Raw genomic sequence first — 13026 nt, forward strand, 5'->3', positions numbered from 1 at the left:
CACAATCCACCCCCTTGGGGCCAGCACCTTTGATGGCGCACCGCCCAGTGTCGGGCTCTGATATCATTTGTAACAAATCGACTTTTCATACACGGTGGTTAGAGAAGATACCAAGAAAACAATTTTACTATTTTAAAATAAATGAAAAATATTACAAAAGAAGTAATTTATTAAAATAATGTGTGGGTACCCTTTATAGAAAGAAAGTTTAAAAGACATACCATCTAAATAAATTATTCAACGTATAAACTTAACCAAAAGTTTACTCAGGTTGACTCCCTAATCCCCATAAATTAGGTGTCTTCTGACAATGAGCAACTAAATGCGGAAATGAACATAAAATTCTCGAGTTGCCTCGTGACTGACTTCTCCACCCTCCTCGTCACTCCCGTGTCACACCTCGCTTGAAAATCATTCTAAACATAGGGTGAGTATTAAAATACTCATGAAGGAACTCTCCTGTTAGGGTCAAATACATAAACTATCATATGACAATCAAACAAAATTGAGGGACCTTTGTTGTGAATTACCCAAAACACACCGCTGGTAATTTTTACCACATGAAAATCAACATCCACCTTTACTCTTTAAAATGATTATCAACGGCTGGTTACCTGAAACACACAGCGTGTAACCCTTATTTTGATAACCATTTTCTGTAATCATCCCGTAGAGTGACCATTAGTGGCTAGTTATTCGATACGCACAGCGTCTAACCCTTACCACATGAAATTAACATTCATCCTTACCTTTAAAATGATTATCAATGATTGGTTACTCGAAACACACAACGTGTAACCCTTACCTTGATAACCATTTTCTGCAATCACCCCACAGAGTGACCATTAGTGGTTGGTTACTCGAAACACACAACGTATAACTCTTACCACAACCTTCTTAATCATCAAACATAACATGCATGAATTAAGTCCCAAGACATTTATTTTCACGAGCAACCATACATTATATCGTACAAATCACATCAGACATATTCTTAATCATAATTATGCATGCAATAAGTCTTAAAATGTTTATTTTTATAGTTAACATACATCGTATCACACAACACAGCCATGCAATAGCAAACATATTCAACCCTTTTAAAAAAATAAAACATTTAAGTTTCAATAGGAATGTCGGTCTCTTACCTTGTTCATGTTTTTTCCAACATGAAGTATGTTTCCTCTTTTGATTAACAGCAAATTAAATCCAATCCTAAACATGATTCCAACCTTAACAACAAAAATCCCTTAGAATTAAATACTACTCTAATATTCTAATTGCAACCGATTTAAAGATTTACCAAAATTATTAGCCATGTCAATAGAATCTCGGTTGCAGGGGCTTGGGATGCTAACTGAAGTCGAGTTAGGCATAGGTTGAAATTGGGGTTGTTATTGGATAAACTAAACATGCTTTCCTTATGCATGAGTTTTATATTCATGACTATTTTACTTGTAATTATGGTCTTAAATTTGTTCGCTGGTTGCTAATTAAGAGAATGACATAGATTTGTAAGTAAGGAATACATTTCTATTGATACGAGATCTTTTAGACCAATTAGAAGTAAAGTGACGAGAGCTTATGTTCAAAATGGACAATATTATATTATTGGGGTTTGTGGTTCATAACATTGTATCATACTCATACTATTGAGGTTCATGGTTCATAAGATTGTATCATGCTATTGAAGTTCGTGACTCATAATATGGTATTAAAGTCATGCTCTTAACTTAACCGTGTCAATAGAATCTTCAAGTATAGAACAAATGATGTATTTTGTTTAAGAGCTCCAGAGTGTTATGATATCAGAGTCATGTCCTTAATTTCTTATGAAAAATATGGAGTTGATCAGGGACCTGTTTGAAGACCGTAACATAGCAACATGCAAATATTCTCACCAAGACCGTAACAAGGGTTAAGCTTTACAGACATCCTGGAATTGTTTGAAGCGAAGAATCTCAATCAAAGTCAAGCTATTAGGAAGAAAGAAATTGTTGTTGAAGAAAGTTTAAGAAATAATTAGTGATTTATTTAAGATAATAGTAAGTAATTTTAACTTGAAGAGAAAGTTCGTTGTTTTCTCTACTATAAATACTCATTATACGTTAAATACTCGTCAAATATATGCTTTATTCACAACAAAAGAATTGAAAAGCATGGTGCTAATAAGTTTTTCTATTCAAAGTTATTCTTTTTGCTTGGTCGTTTACTTCAGTATATTTTGATCGTGGGTCATATCCAACCCAACAGACAATATATCACGAACACTAACTATAGGAACTCGAACCTATAAAAACCAAACCCGGTACAAAATAGATCATTTAAAAACATTATCACATGATTGATAGAGAAGTTTGGATATTTTGTTCAGCTTTCCAAGTGACCCAAAGGGCCATTCAAAAGGACCAATAAAAGAATTGCATGCATGAAAATAGAAACGAGAAATGCAGCTTTTAAAAGCATGAAGAACAGTATAACCCTTTTTAAGAACTTACTTTTTTCCCCATTGGATGAAGAAGATAGAGATATTAAAAGTTGTTTTTCTTCTAATTCATGATGAAATATATGATAGCAACCCAACCAAATGGATCATTTTAGTGCCTAATCTAACAAAAGCTTAGGCTTTATAATATTTCATCAAAAGTTCGGGAAATGGTGGTGCGAATTCTGAATCATTTGTAGCTCGGTAGTTGTTTGGCACGAGTTCTCCTCGTTCATGCAATTCCTGTTCAACATAGTGCATGTTTCAATGAATAAGACGTACGTAGTTATAAAAAGATGAATGATGTTATATTAGTCTTACTCTCTGGGTCGGGAGACCCACAAGGAACTAAGAGCTCGAAGTCTTTCGTAGTATTCTCCAATCACGACGAAACATCGTGCGGCTTGTCGAATTGTCAGAATTCGACGTACTTGATGAAGCGTTTGTTGTCTCAACATATCAGCCTGTCATACATAAAAGTTAGGAAGAGGAAGACTTTGAATAATTCGAGGTGAAGAAGGGTGTGACCTGACGGATGAAGCCTTCGAGATTGGAGAGTTGGCCTGCGGCGGCAGCCATATGGTTGATACCGTCGACGACGGCGGTACCGGCGATGGCACGTATGAGAGAATGTTGGAGCTGTTCGAGCCCTTGATACAGAGCATCCTCTGTTTCTTGTGAAGATCTTTGTAAACTACAGATTTCCACAGCTTGCTGATCTGTTAATGTTTCTAATTGTGGAATTAGCATCTGTTTTTTTCAACACAACAAAAAAGTAATCATTTTTTGTCACTAAAAACCTTAAAAAAAACAAACCCACAAATGATTTGATGTTTCAGATACCTCTATCAGCTTAGATGGTCGGAATCCGCCGATCCACAGGAAGCAACGCTCCGCCGGAGTCATCCACATTCCGGTTATCAAATGAAACACGTCGGATTTCGCCGCCACACTTTTCAGGTGAAAGATTTCGTCGTAGTGGGAGATGTAATTGTCTACTATTGCTTGGAGGTCGCCGTCCGGGAGATACCCATGCAGCGCCGCCCGCAGCTCTGCCATTAGACGGTGGTCGTCGTCTAGCCAACGTGCATACTCCATGTCAAATATTGCAGCTCCTAACAAAATATGAAAAGAATAACTCATAAACATAATAAAAAATTTGAAGACTTTTTTATTAATTTAAAACAAATCATTTGAAGAAAGCAAGATTTTAAAGGAACCATTAGCCACATTGTCTTGATTGGTACCAATTTGTCTTGTTCCAAATATAAAAATCCCATTCCCATAAGAAAATGCCCTTCCAACCCACCTATTACCCTTTTATTTGTATATATATATAGATAAGAATCACCGACCCTCTGCAGTGGTATGATATTATCCACTTTGGGTATAAGCTCTCGTGACTTTGTTTTGTTAGAAACCACGACGGCCCACAATGGTATGATATTACCCACTTTAAACATAAGCTCTTATGGGTTTGTTTTTGTTAGAAACCACGACTCTCTATCCACTAATGGTACGATATTATCCACTTTGAGCATAAGCTCTCATGGCTTTGTTTTGTTAGAAACCACGACTCTCACGATATTATCCACATTGAGCATAAGCTCTCATGGTTTTGCTATTGTTAGAAACCACGACTCTCCATAATGGTATGATATTATTCACTTTAAGCGTAAGCTCTCATAGCTTGGTTTTTTGTTTCTCCAAAAGGCCTCATCAATACTTTTGGTTTCCTGAGAGGCCTCGTAAATAGTATTCCTTATTTATAAATCCATGATTAACCCCTTAATTAGTCGATGTGGGACTCCTAAGTAACAATCCTCTCCTTGAACAAAGTACACCATAGAGCCTTCCTTGAGACCTATGGAACTCTCGAATAGCCTCTCCTTAATTGAGGCTCGACTCCTTCTCTAGAGCCATCAAACAAGGTACACCTCTTATTTAGTCACTTTCGATTACACATTCGAGTCTCACCAACTTCTTTGTTCGACATTCGAGGATTCTATTGACATGACTAAGTTAAGGGCATGACTCTAATACCATGTTAAGAATCACGACTCGAACACAACACACATGTTTAGAAGAAGAAACTCACCGGAGCTGATATTGCCACCCATAACGCCACCACAAGCTCCTAGAAACAATCCCTATTTAACACAAACCATTCCAAAATCACTAACATAATTCAAGATATTGAATTCTTTTAGGAAAACAACATTAAAACTACTTCAAACCTGAGAACGTGCTCTATGGAGGTCTTGTTCAAGCTGAGAGAGCTTCATTCTACTGGACTCTAGTTGCTGAATATAAGCCTGTGGGCAACAAATATGAGAAATTTCCAAGTGGGTATCTTAAATTCTTTCATGGGTTTCTAAATTTTTCGAAGATAACTTCTGGGTATGAAAAGAAATGGCTCATTGTTCATACCTTCTTCCTCAGACGGCTCTTTCTTGCAGCTTCTCTGTTTTGAGCCAAACGTCTCAGTGTCTAAAGAACAGAGTTTTTCCCCTCAAATTTTAAGAACTCAAAGAAGAAAAAGAAGCTCAAAATTGAAACAAGTTTAAAAGAAAAATGAAACCTTTGGATCAAGCTGCCTCTCTGATGTTGAACCACCTCCTTTTCTCTGTAAACAGTTGAAGAACAAGCAATATTGTTATGAAAGAATCACACCCATTTTTGCAAAACAATGAAAGATTCAAACAAGAACATGAAAATGGATTGAAAATTTGATATCTGACAGAGTTTGTAGGGAAAATGGAAGTTCGATCATGAGATTGTTCTTGAATTTGGATGTTTTCTTCCATTATTTTATGGTTTTTTGAAGAATGAGAAGAGTTTTTTTGGTGATTTTATGATGCCAAATCAATGGTAATAAATATTCTCTCTCTAAAATCAAACAACCCTCAGAAAATCCGCCAGAATTCAGAGAAACTCTGCCCATTTTTTGATTTTGATTCTTGGGATCAGAGAAAAAAAAAAGATGTATTAATTCAAGTGAGAGAAAACCGAACCTTTCCTTCCACAGGGGATTGATTATGGTGCGATGATGGTTCTATTCTCAAGGCATCATCTTCAAGCTCTGTTTGAAGATGATGATGATGATGATGATGAAGAACTTGGTCAAATCCTTGAGCTGAAGAACAGAGCCTTCTGCTAATCGGCGAATCAGATTCCATTTCCAACTCTGTTTTGCTTGTGAGCGCGTTGTTTATGTTCGCTGAACCTGAATCAGTGCTCTCTGACTTTGAACCTTCTCCCTAACATTCAAATTAATGATCAAAACCCAAAAACAGAGGCTTGTTCTTGAAGAAAAGTTGAAAACAGAGTCGATTTTATTGGGAAATGAGAAGGGGTACGTACCATTGTTGGGGTTTGTTGAAACCTTATTGGCCAAGAAGGGAACATTTCAAGAGTAGCAGCAGGCCTCCCTGAAACAAAATCTGCAATGAAATCACACAAAAAGAAGGTATCAGAGAAAATCCTCTGTTTTTTTATGCTCTGTTTTTTCTCTCTCTCTCTCTCTGAAAGGAACCTAATCCAACTTTTGAGCAGTTATGGAGTTAGTACAGAGATGAAACTGAAAAGGGTCAGAAATTTACTCTGTTTGTAGCCTCATGCAATTCAACTCTATTGATCTTTGAAACCATTTTTCCTTTAAAAATGGTAGCTTTAACTTCTCTCTCTAACTTTCTCTCTCTTCAGTAAAGTTTCAGAGATTAAAAGAAAAAGAAAAAGAAAAAAGAAACATACGTGGCGATTTGTGTTCATCATTTCCGAGCTTAACTCCTTGCAAAACGATGGCTTCTTCAAGCTCTCCAAAATCAAAAGCTGGGTGTTCTTGATTCCTTGAAAACAAGAACAAAAAAGACACATATGTTGAAAAAACAGAGGAGGGTTTTTAAAAAACAGAGGAGAGTTTAGAAACTTACAGAAAAGGAGGAGGGGAAGGGTTGTGGTGGATTCCGTAGAGATTTGAGTAAGGGGAAGAGTTAGATAAGGCGGTGGCGTGGAGCGGCGGAGTGGCCATCGGCGGCGGCGGAGATGGTTAGGCCATTGTTGAAGGTTGAATAGAAACAGAGGAGGGTTGAGGAGAGGGAAAGAACTCTGTTTTAATGGAGGAATTGGGAGACTGTATTATTGGTGTGCTTCTCCATGAAGAAATCTCGCTTTATTATTATCAGAATTGTGTGTGTTTGTCTTCCTATCCGTAAGGGGGAAGGAGATTATCGTTGAAACTCATTCCGAGGCGCACAAAAAAGTTTCCCCAGCCGACCTGTTTCAGCCACTATTCTGCCTCTGCTCCTCCTGCCTTTGACAATAACATACATCCCAACAATTTTTTTTTTTTTTTTTTTTTTTTAATTAAGGGTATTCTGGTAAATTTTTTAAAAATTGAAAATTCGGGTCAGTTTGTAAGTTGACATATTTTGTTATCGGCTCAAAGTTACAATCCAACCTACGGAAATTCGGGTCTGTAGGTTGCATGCACCTACTCTTAAGATTATTGTAAAGATTAAGAATATTTTATTTTTGTTAATTAAGGGTATTTATGTAAAGTTTTTTAAAAAATCGGAAATTCGGGTCGGTCGGTAAGTTGACATATCTTGCTATCGATTCAAAGTTCCAATCCAACCTATGGAAATTCAACCGTTCTTAATGATGTGTAGTTGGGTCAGGTCATAAACTATATTCAGATTGTTTGAGTCACCAATCTCTAGAATTTTGAGTTAGTTTAAAAATAATTTTTAACACAATCTGATCGAACTCGTGTACACCTGTAACTCAAATTTCAATAGACTTAAAGTACTTTAGAAGACTAGTAACTCGGATCAGTTGCTTCCTCAGATTCTGAATCTATCTCTTAGGTTCGTTGATTATTTCAACCTTTCTTATCCCGTTGCAAAAATTTTATTTAATTTTAGAAAAAAAAAAATTAAAAAACAGGGAGCTTACCCATGTCAGTTCAATCTTCTCATGATCCTCATGAATTATTTACTTCCGCCTAAAATTATTTTCGTTAGAGATACTAATATATATATATATATATATATATATATATATATATATAATATACTACAGCTCCAGATAACGAAGAGTTGATATTGAGGTGTCAAACCTTCTCGTCGATGTGAGCTCTTGGAAAAGATCAACTTGTTATCCTTAGAGTAACTTTTATCCCTTGAGCGACGACCCTTCTACTTGGCACTGTCGGATTACTAAGGTCGACTTTCGTCCCTACTCGACGGGTGGGTCTTGCAGTCAAGCTCCTTTTTGCCTTTACACTCAAGGGTCAATCTCCGTTTGGCCCGAAGAAACCTTTGCACGCTTCCGTTACTTTTTGGAGGGCGTATGTATATATATATATATATTATATAAAATATTGTAGGAGATGGAAGAGATGAAATTGAAATAAAAAAGGAAAAGAAGTAAGGACAAAAATAATAATTTGATAAAAAAGAAATAAACAAAAATGAAAAAAAAAAAAAAAAAAAAAAAAAATTGTTGGGACACTTGGAGGAACCCACTAGAATCACTGACTCCAACTCCAACTCCACTTATCTCTCTCATCTAACCGCCTGAGTTGTTTTATTGGACAATTTTGCGGGGAAAAAGGGCAAAAAAGTAAAAGGATAAATACAATATTTAATTATCTTTCAACAAATTCTTAAAAAAAAAAAAAAAAAAAAAAAAAAAAAAAAAAAAAAATTAGATGAGCCTTTGTGTTGCCTTAGAGAGAGTTTAGGCTTTCTCGAGAACTCATCGATCATTCAAATCTCGATTACTCGTAAATTTATGGCATGGGATAGTGGTTTATGACAAACGGCGACAGACGACACTCAATTTCAACTAAAACGCGACTATCATCTTAAAATTTCGAAGAAATTTTAGTGTTACCTAACCCAATCGAAAGTGATAGCTAGAACGTGAGATAGCGATTTCTTGATCTAGGTGAGTAGGAGAATAATAGCCATGTTGGTGAAAATTATTAAACTCAGGTACGAGTTTTGTCAACAAGTTAAATCATGCTTTCGATTCTTACCAACATTATCTTATAAAAAGTAAATGTAAAACCATGTAAATTTTATTTTTTTACGATATTATCCTCCCTGGACTTTGACTTCAGGGATTTCAGGGAGAAGTTTTCACACGTTTATAACGAATGCACACTGTTCGGTGTCTGACTCTAATTCCATTTGTAACAACTCAAACTCACCGCTAGCAGATATTGTCTTCTTTGATTTTTTCCCTTCAAAGGTTTACTCTCGAGGTTTCAAAACACGTTGGTTAGAGAAAGATTTTCAAATCGTTATAAGAAATGTTTCATTCTTTTCTCTAACTGATGTGAGATCTGACAACAACAGAAACAAAGAAATGAAAATTATATTAGACGAAAAAAGATAAAATTCCGTCGCATCAGATAAAAATGAGAGAAAATTTTGACATTCTCGATCGGAAAATCAAAGGAATTTGATAGTGACGTAGGACGACAAAGGTTTAAAGAAGGATGAGCTTTGGAGAAAGATAGTGTTGGCCTTTAGGGCAAAGGTATGACCTTTTTTAAAAAAAAAAATTAATTTTTTTAATATCATAAAAGAAAGTCATTGCTTCCAATGACAGCCTTTGGCTTGGTCTATTGGGGATGGAAAGGGATGCAAAAAGAGAAGATTATGAGAGGACCTAAAAATAAATAAATAAATAAATAAAGCAATTTCTTTTTTTTAATAAAATTTAAAATCAATTTGATTCAATAAGATGGTAACAATTTTTTTTTTACCAAAATAACCCTAGTTTAATTATTAAATTATGATATTTATAAGGAAAAATTAAAGGTGTTTTATAATTCTAAATGTTAATAAATAATTTACTTTTATTTTAATTTCAAAGTCAACATTTAAAATAAATTTTAAATGGTGGGTGGTTTATAATAATAAAAGATAATGCTACAATTATTGAGAATAATTTGATATAATAAACAAAAATATTAGTTAATTAATTATTTGTATTCATCTTTCCTACAAAATTATATAAATTATTAACCAAATTTAAAATAATAATAATAATAATAATAACTATTTTTTAATTTACAAAACTTGACTTCCATTTTAAAAACATTCTTGAAAAAAGTAAATAAATAACCATTTTTAAAAACTAAAAACTCAAAATGATTATCAAATATATTGGGGTTGGGTTAGAAAAGACATTATGATGGATTTAGAATGATCTCATGCATATACTTCCCCTAGATGAGTGCGAACGCGCATAGTATGATGATGAGTGTGAATGTGCACAGTGTGATGATGAGGGTGCTCATGAGACACATGACACTATGGGGTTCCGCTGACCTCCAGACGTTGCTACAAATTAGCTTGACTAGAGGGTTTAGGGGGTGTTCGAGCACCCTAGGGATTCACACTCGCACGTATGAGTCGTGTGTAGGGAAAGTACAACATATCCAATTTGTCCGAGATTGAAGGTCACCCTTATAATGTTAGAGATAAGTCTCTCTAAATCATGATTGCGTGTGATTGCATTAACATGACCCCTATAATGGAGTCACTTACTATCGAAATACTCACGTCATGTGCCATATTGTTTTTCAAGTAAAGGCAAGGCGTCCATATACGATTGACGACAACATCGAAATTTGGAGACGGTGACACGTGCATAGGGTAGTTGCATATTTAATTTCCTAGTCTTAAGTTAGTATAGAACGTCTGCATTTCATTATTTAAATTATTTAACCGACAATGTTTTTTTAGCAGTTGGATATGTTCTAAGTTTTAAATCTTCCGCTATTTATGATGAACATTTAAGAGTTATATTCCGCATTTAAGATGAGCATGAGACGTTAATAGCGACTCTAAATACATAGAAATTTAGGGTCGTTACACTATTTATGCAATCATTTACGAGTTCAAAATCTACTTAAAAAAACCATAAAATAAAAATAACTTTTCTATTTGGGGATTTATAAATTTCAATAGCAAATAACAATTAAAGAGAAAGAGAAATATATATTAAAAAATGGTAGAAAAATACAAATTCAACAACAATTAGTTAGAATAAAAAGACATAAATAAAGGCAATAAAAATAAATAATACCCCCACTTGGATAATTAAAATTATTTATTTATTATTATTATTAGTTTTGTTGATGGGTCAACATCCATACCTTCTCATTAGCTTATAATTATGCCCATTAAGATTCTCTTTCTATTAATAGAAAATTGGTATTTATTTTGGTGTTTTTTTTAATAAATTTGAATAAATTCTTCAATTCATTTAATTTTTTGGTCACCTAATTCCCCAACTATGAACATCAACCCCTTGCCTTTTGTTCCTTAATTCCCTTACATTCTTTGCTTCTCATAATCATTAGTGCGAGGAATTAGGGAAAGCCTCACTCATTGCTCATTATCATACTTCAAGGCCCTACAAGTTTTAAATAAAGAAGATGCAAGATTAGAGGTAAGGATGTAGTCGGGAGTGTTAAAGATAAGCTCAAATGGAGACGGGTAGGGCCCCGTTCCATAACCTTAAAATTCAGGGGTTCGAGTTGAAATATGAAAGTTTACTAAATTTGGTCTCAATTGGACATTAGACGAAAGCTCCACAAGACCGTATGATGACAGTCCAATAGTTGTATGAGTCTATCGTCTACCCCTCGAGAGATTTAGGTTTTGATGAAATGTCTTTGTGGTAGTCCTTGGTGAAGAAAGTCTTACTAGACTCGAATAACATTGAAGAAATTTTAATAAAAAAGATGGGGGAGAAAACTACACTAGTTTAGTCAAGTATTGATGTGCCTGAAGAACCAAGTAACAATGATGTTGGTGAGCAAGAATTGACTCAACCAAGTGTACTCGGTGTTCGAAAGTCAAATTCTAAGTATGTCAATGCAATATGATAGAGATAGAGTTAAAGAGCTAGAGACGAATGAATAAGCATCCCAAAACTCGGCTTAGCAACAAGTGATGGAGGAAGAAATTATTCCCCTAGAGCAAAATCAAACCTGGGAGCTAGTGTCAAGACTAAGAGATATCAAATTCATCTCTTGCAAGTTGGTCTACAAAATAAAACGTCGACCGGATGGATCAATAGAGAGATATCAGATTTGACTTGTAGCTTGAGGGTTCTCTCAACAATATGGACAAGACTATGATGAAACGTTTAGTTCAGTGGCGAAGATCACTACCGTACGGGTTTTACTAACGCTTGCAACAAGTAAAGATTAGAAACTATGACAGATGAATGTGAAGAATGCTTTCTTGCACGGAGAGTTAGACGGGGAGATCTATATGAACCAACCAAAGGGGTTTGAGAATGCAGCTAATCCTAATCACGTATGCTGGCTTAGAAAATCTTTTTATGGATTGAAGTAAACACCAAGAGCTTGGTATGATAAGATTGCTAAATTTCTTACTCAAAGTGATTATTCAGTCGCACATGTAGACTCAAGCTTGTTCATTAAAGAAAGAGAAGGAAAATTGACAATCGTATTGGTTTATGTGGACGATTTGATCATCACCAGGGACGACGAAAGAGAAATTCATCAAACAAGAGAAAACATATCGATGCACATTCAGATGAAAGAGCTATGAGAACTTAACACTCCTTAAGCCTAGAAGTTGATCGCACAGATGTAACAAAAGTATACAAGAGATATGCGTTAGAAGTTCAACATGCTGGAGTACAAGCAAGTCTCAATATTGACGGAGTCAAATACGAAAATTTGTGCACATGAAGGCAAAGAATGGAACAATGAAATAATATATCAACAACTGGTAGGTAGTCTTATTTATCAAACTTTAACTCGGCCTAACATTTCTTATGCAGTTAGAGTCATGAGTCGATACATGCAAAGTCTGAAAAACCCTCATTTAGATACGGCTCAACGGATCTTGAGATATGTCAAAGGTACAATCAACTATGGTCTTTTGTACAAAAGAAGTGAAGATTGGAAGCTAATTAGATACTATGATGTTGACTATACAGGAGACCATGATACCCGAAGATCAACTACTCAGTATGTATTCAAGCTTGGTTGGGGTATAATTTTTGTGGAGCGAAAAAATAACCAATAATATTATTGTCAACTACAAAAGCGAGGTACAAAGCAACAACTAGAGCAACTCAAGAAAGTACATGCTTGAAACTCTTAATGATATGCAAAAATATCTCGACATGGACAAGAAGAGTTCATGCCTAAATATTACTCGAATGGATGGATGTCCAAGATGTTCCGATCATAAAAGATGACTCATGGGTCGATTCTCAATAAATGTGTCTTAGTGAACAGTGAAGGTTGATAACATCCTAGTATCACACTGCTAAGATACGTTGTCCAGTAGATCCACGTCACTAGAAATGGGTGAACCACCTCCTGACCCAAAATACAAGATTCGAAATCTTGTTTCTCACGATCCAAGATTCAAAGCCTTGAAAACAGGTCGTGACTCAAAGTATAATATGTGGAACTTTGTATAGGGCTCAGAGTTTCATTTAGGCCTTAAGTTATATGACGACTACGAAAGAGG

The 13026-nt window shown here is 35.1% G+C and overlaps 1 protein-coding gene across 1 annotated transcript; it reads right to left on the reverse strand.

The window, feature by feature from the left end:
- Positions 1-2529: 2529 nt before the first annotated feature.
- Positions 2530-6789, reverse strand: LOC111802077 (transcription factor TGA9). Its single transcript, XM_023686322.2, has 12 exons — positions 6418-6789; positions 6239-6333; positions 5849-5928; positions 5500-5745; positions 5067-5111; positions 4916-4975; positions 4723-4800; positions 4584-4635; positions 3329-3600; positions 3014-3235; positions 2807-2949; positions 2530-2728 (listed from the first exon to the last, which is right to left on the reverse strand). The coding sequence occupies exons 1-12, from the start codon at positions 6513-6515 to the stop codon at positions 2641-2643; spliced, it is 1479 nt and encodes a 492-aa protein (XP_023542090.2). The 5' UTR covers positions 6516-6789; the 3' UTR covers positions 2530-2640.
- Positions 6790-13026: the final 6237 nt, after the last annotated feature.

Source organism: Cucurbita pepo, chromosome 9 (genome assembly GCF_057944985.1).
Source record: "Cucurbita pepo subsp. pepo isolate OVF chromosome 9, ASM5794498v1, whole genome shotgun sequence".
NCBI classification, from domain to species: Eukaryota; Viridiplantae; Streptophyta; class Magnoliopsida; order Cucurbitales; family Cucurbitaceae; genus Cucurbita; species Cucurbita pepo.

Excerpts from the sequence above, each read along its gene's own strand:
- LOC111802077 (XM_023686322.2), bottom strand. The coding sequence starts at position 6,515 with ATGGCCACTCCGCCGCTCCACGCCACCGCCTTATCTAACTCTTCCCCT. Across the intron at positions 3,601-4,583 it reads GGGTGGCAATATCAGCTCCG|GAGCTGCAATATTTGACATG; the intron begins GTGAGTTTCTTC and ends ATATTTTGTTAG. Across the intron at positions 3,236-3,328 it reads GACCATCTAAGCTGATAGAG|ATGCTAATTCCACAATTAGA; the intron begins GTATCTGAAACA and ends TGAAAAAAACAG.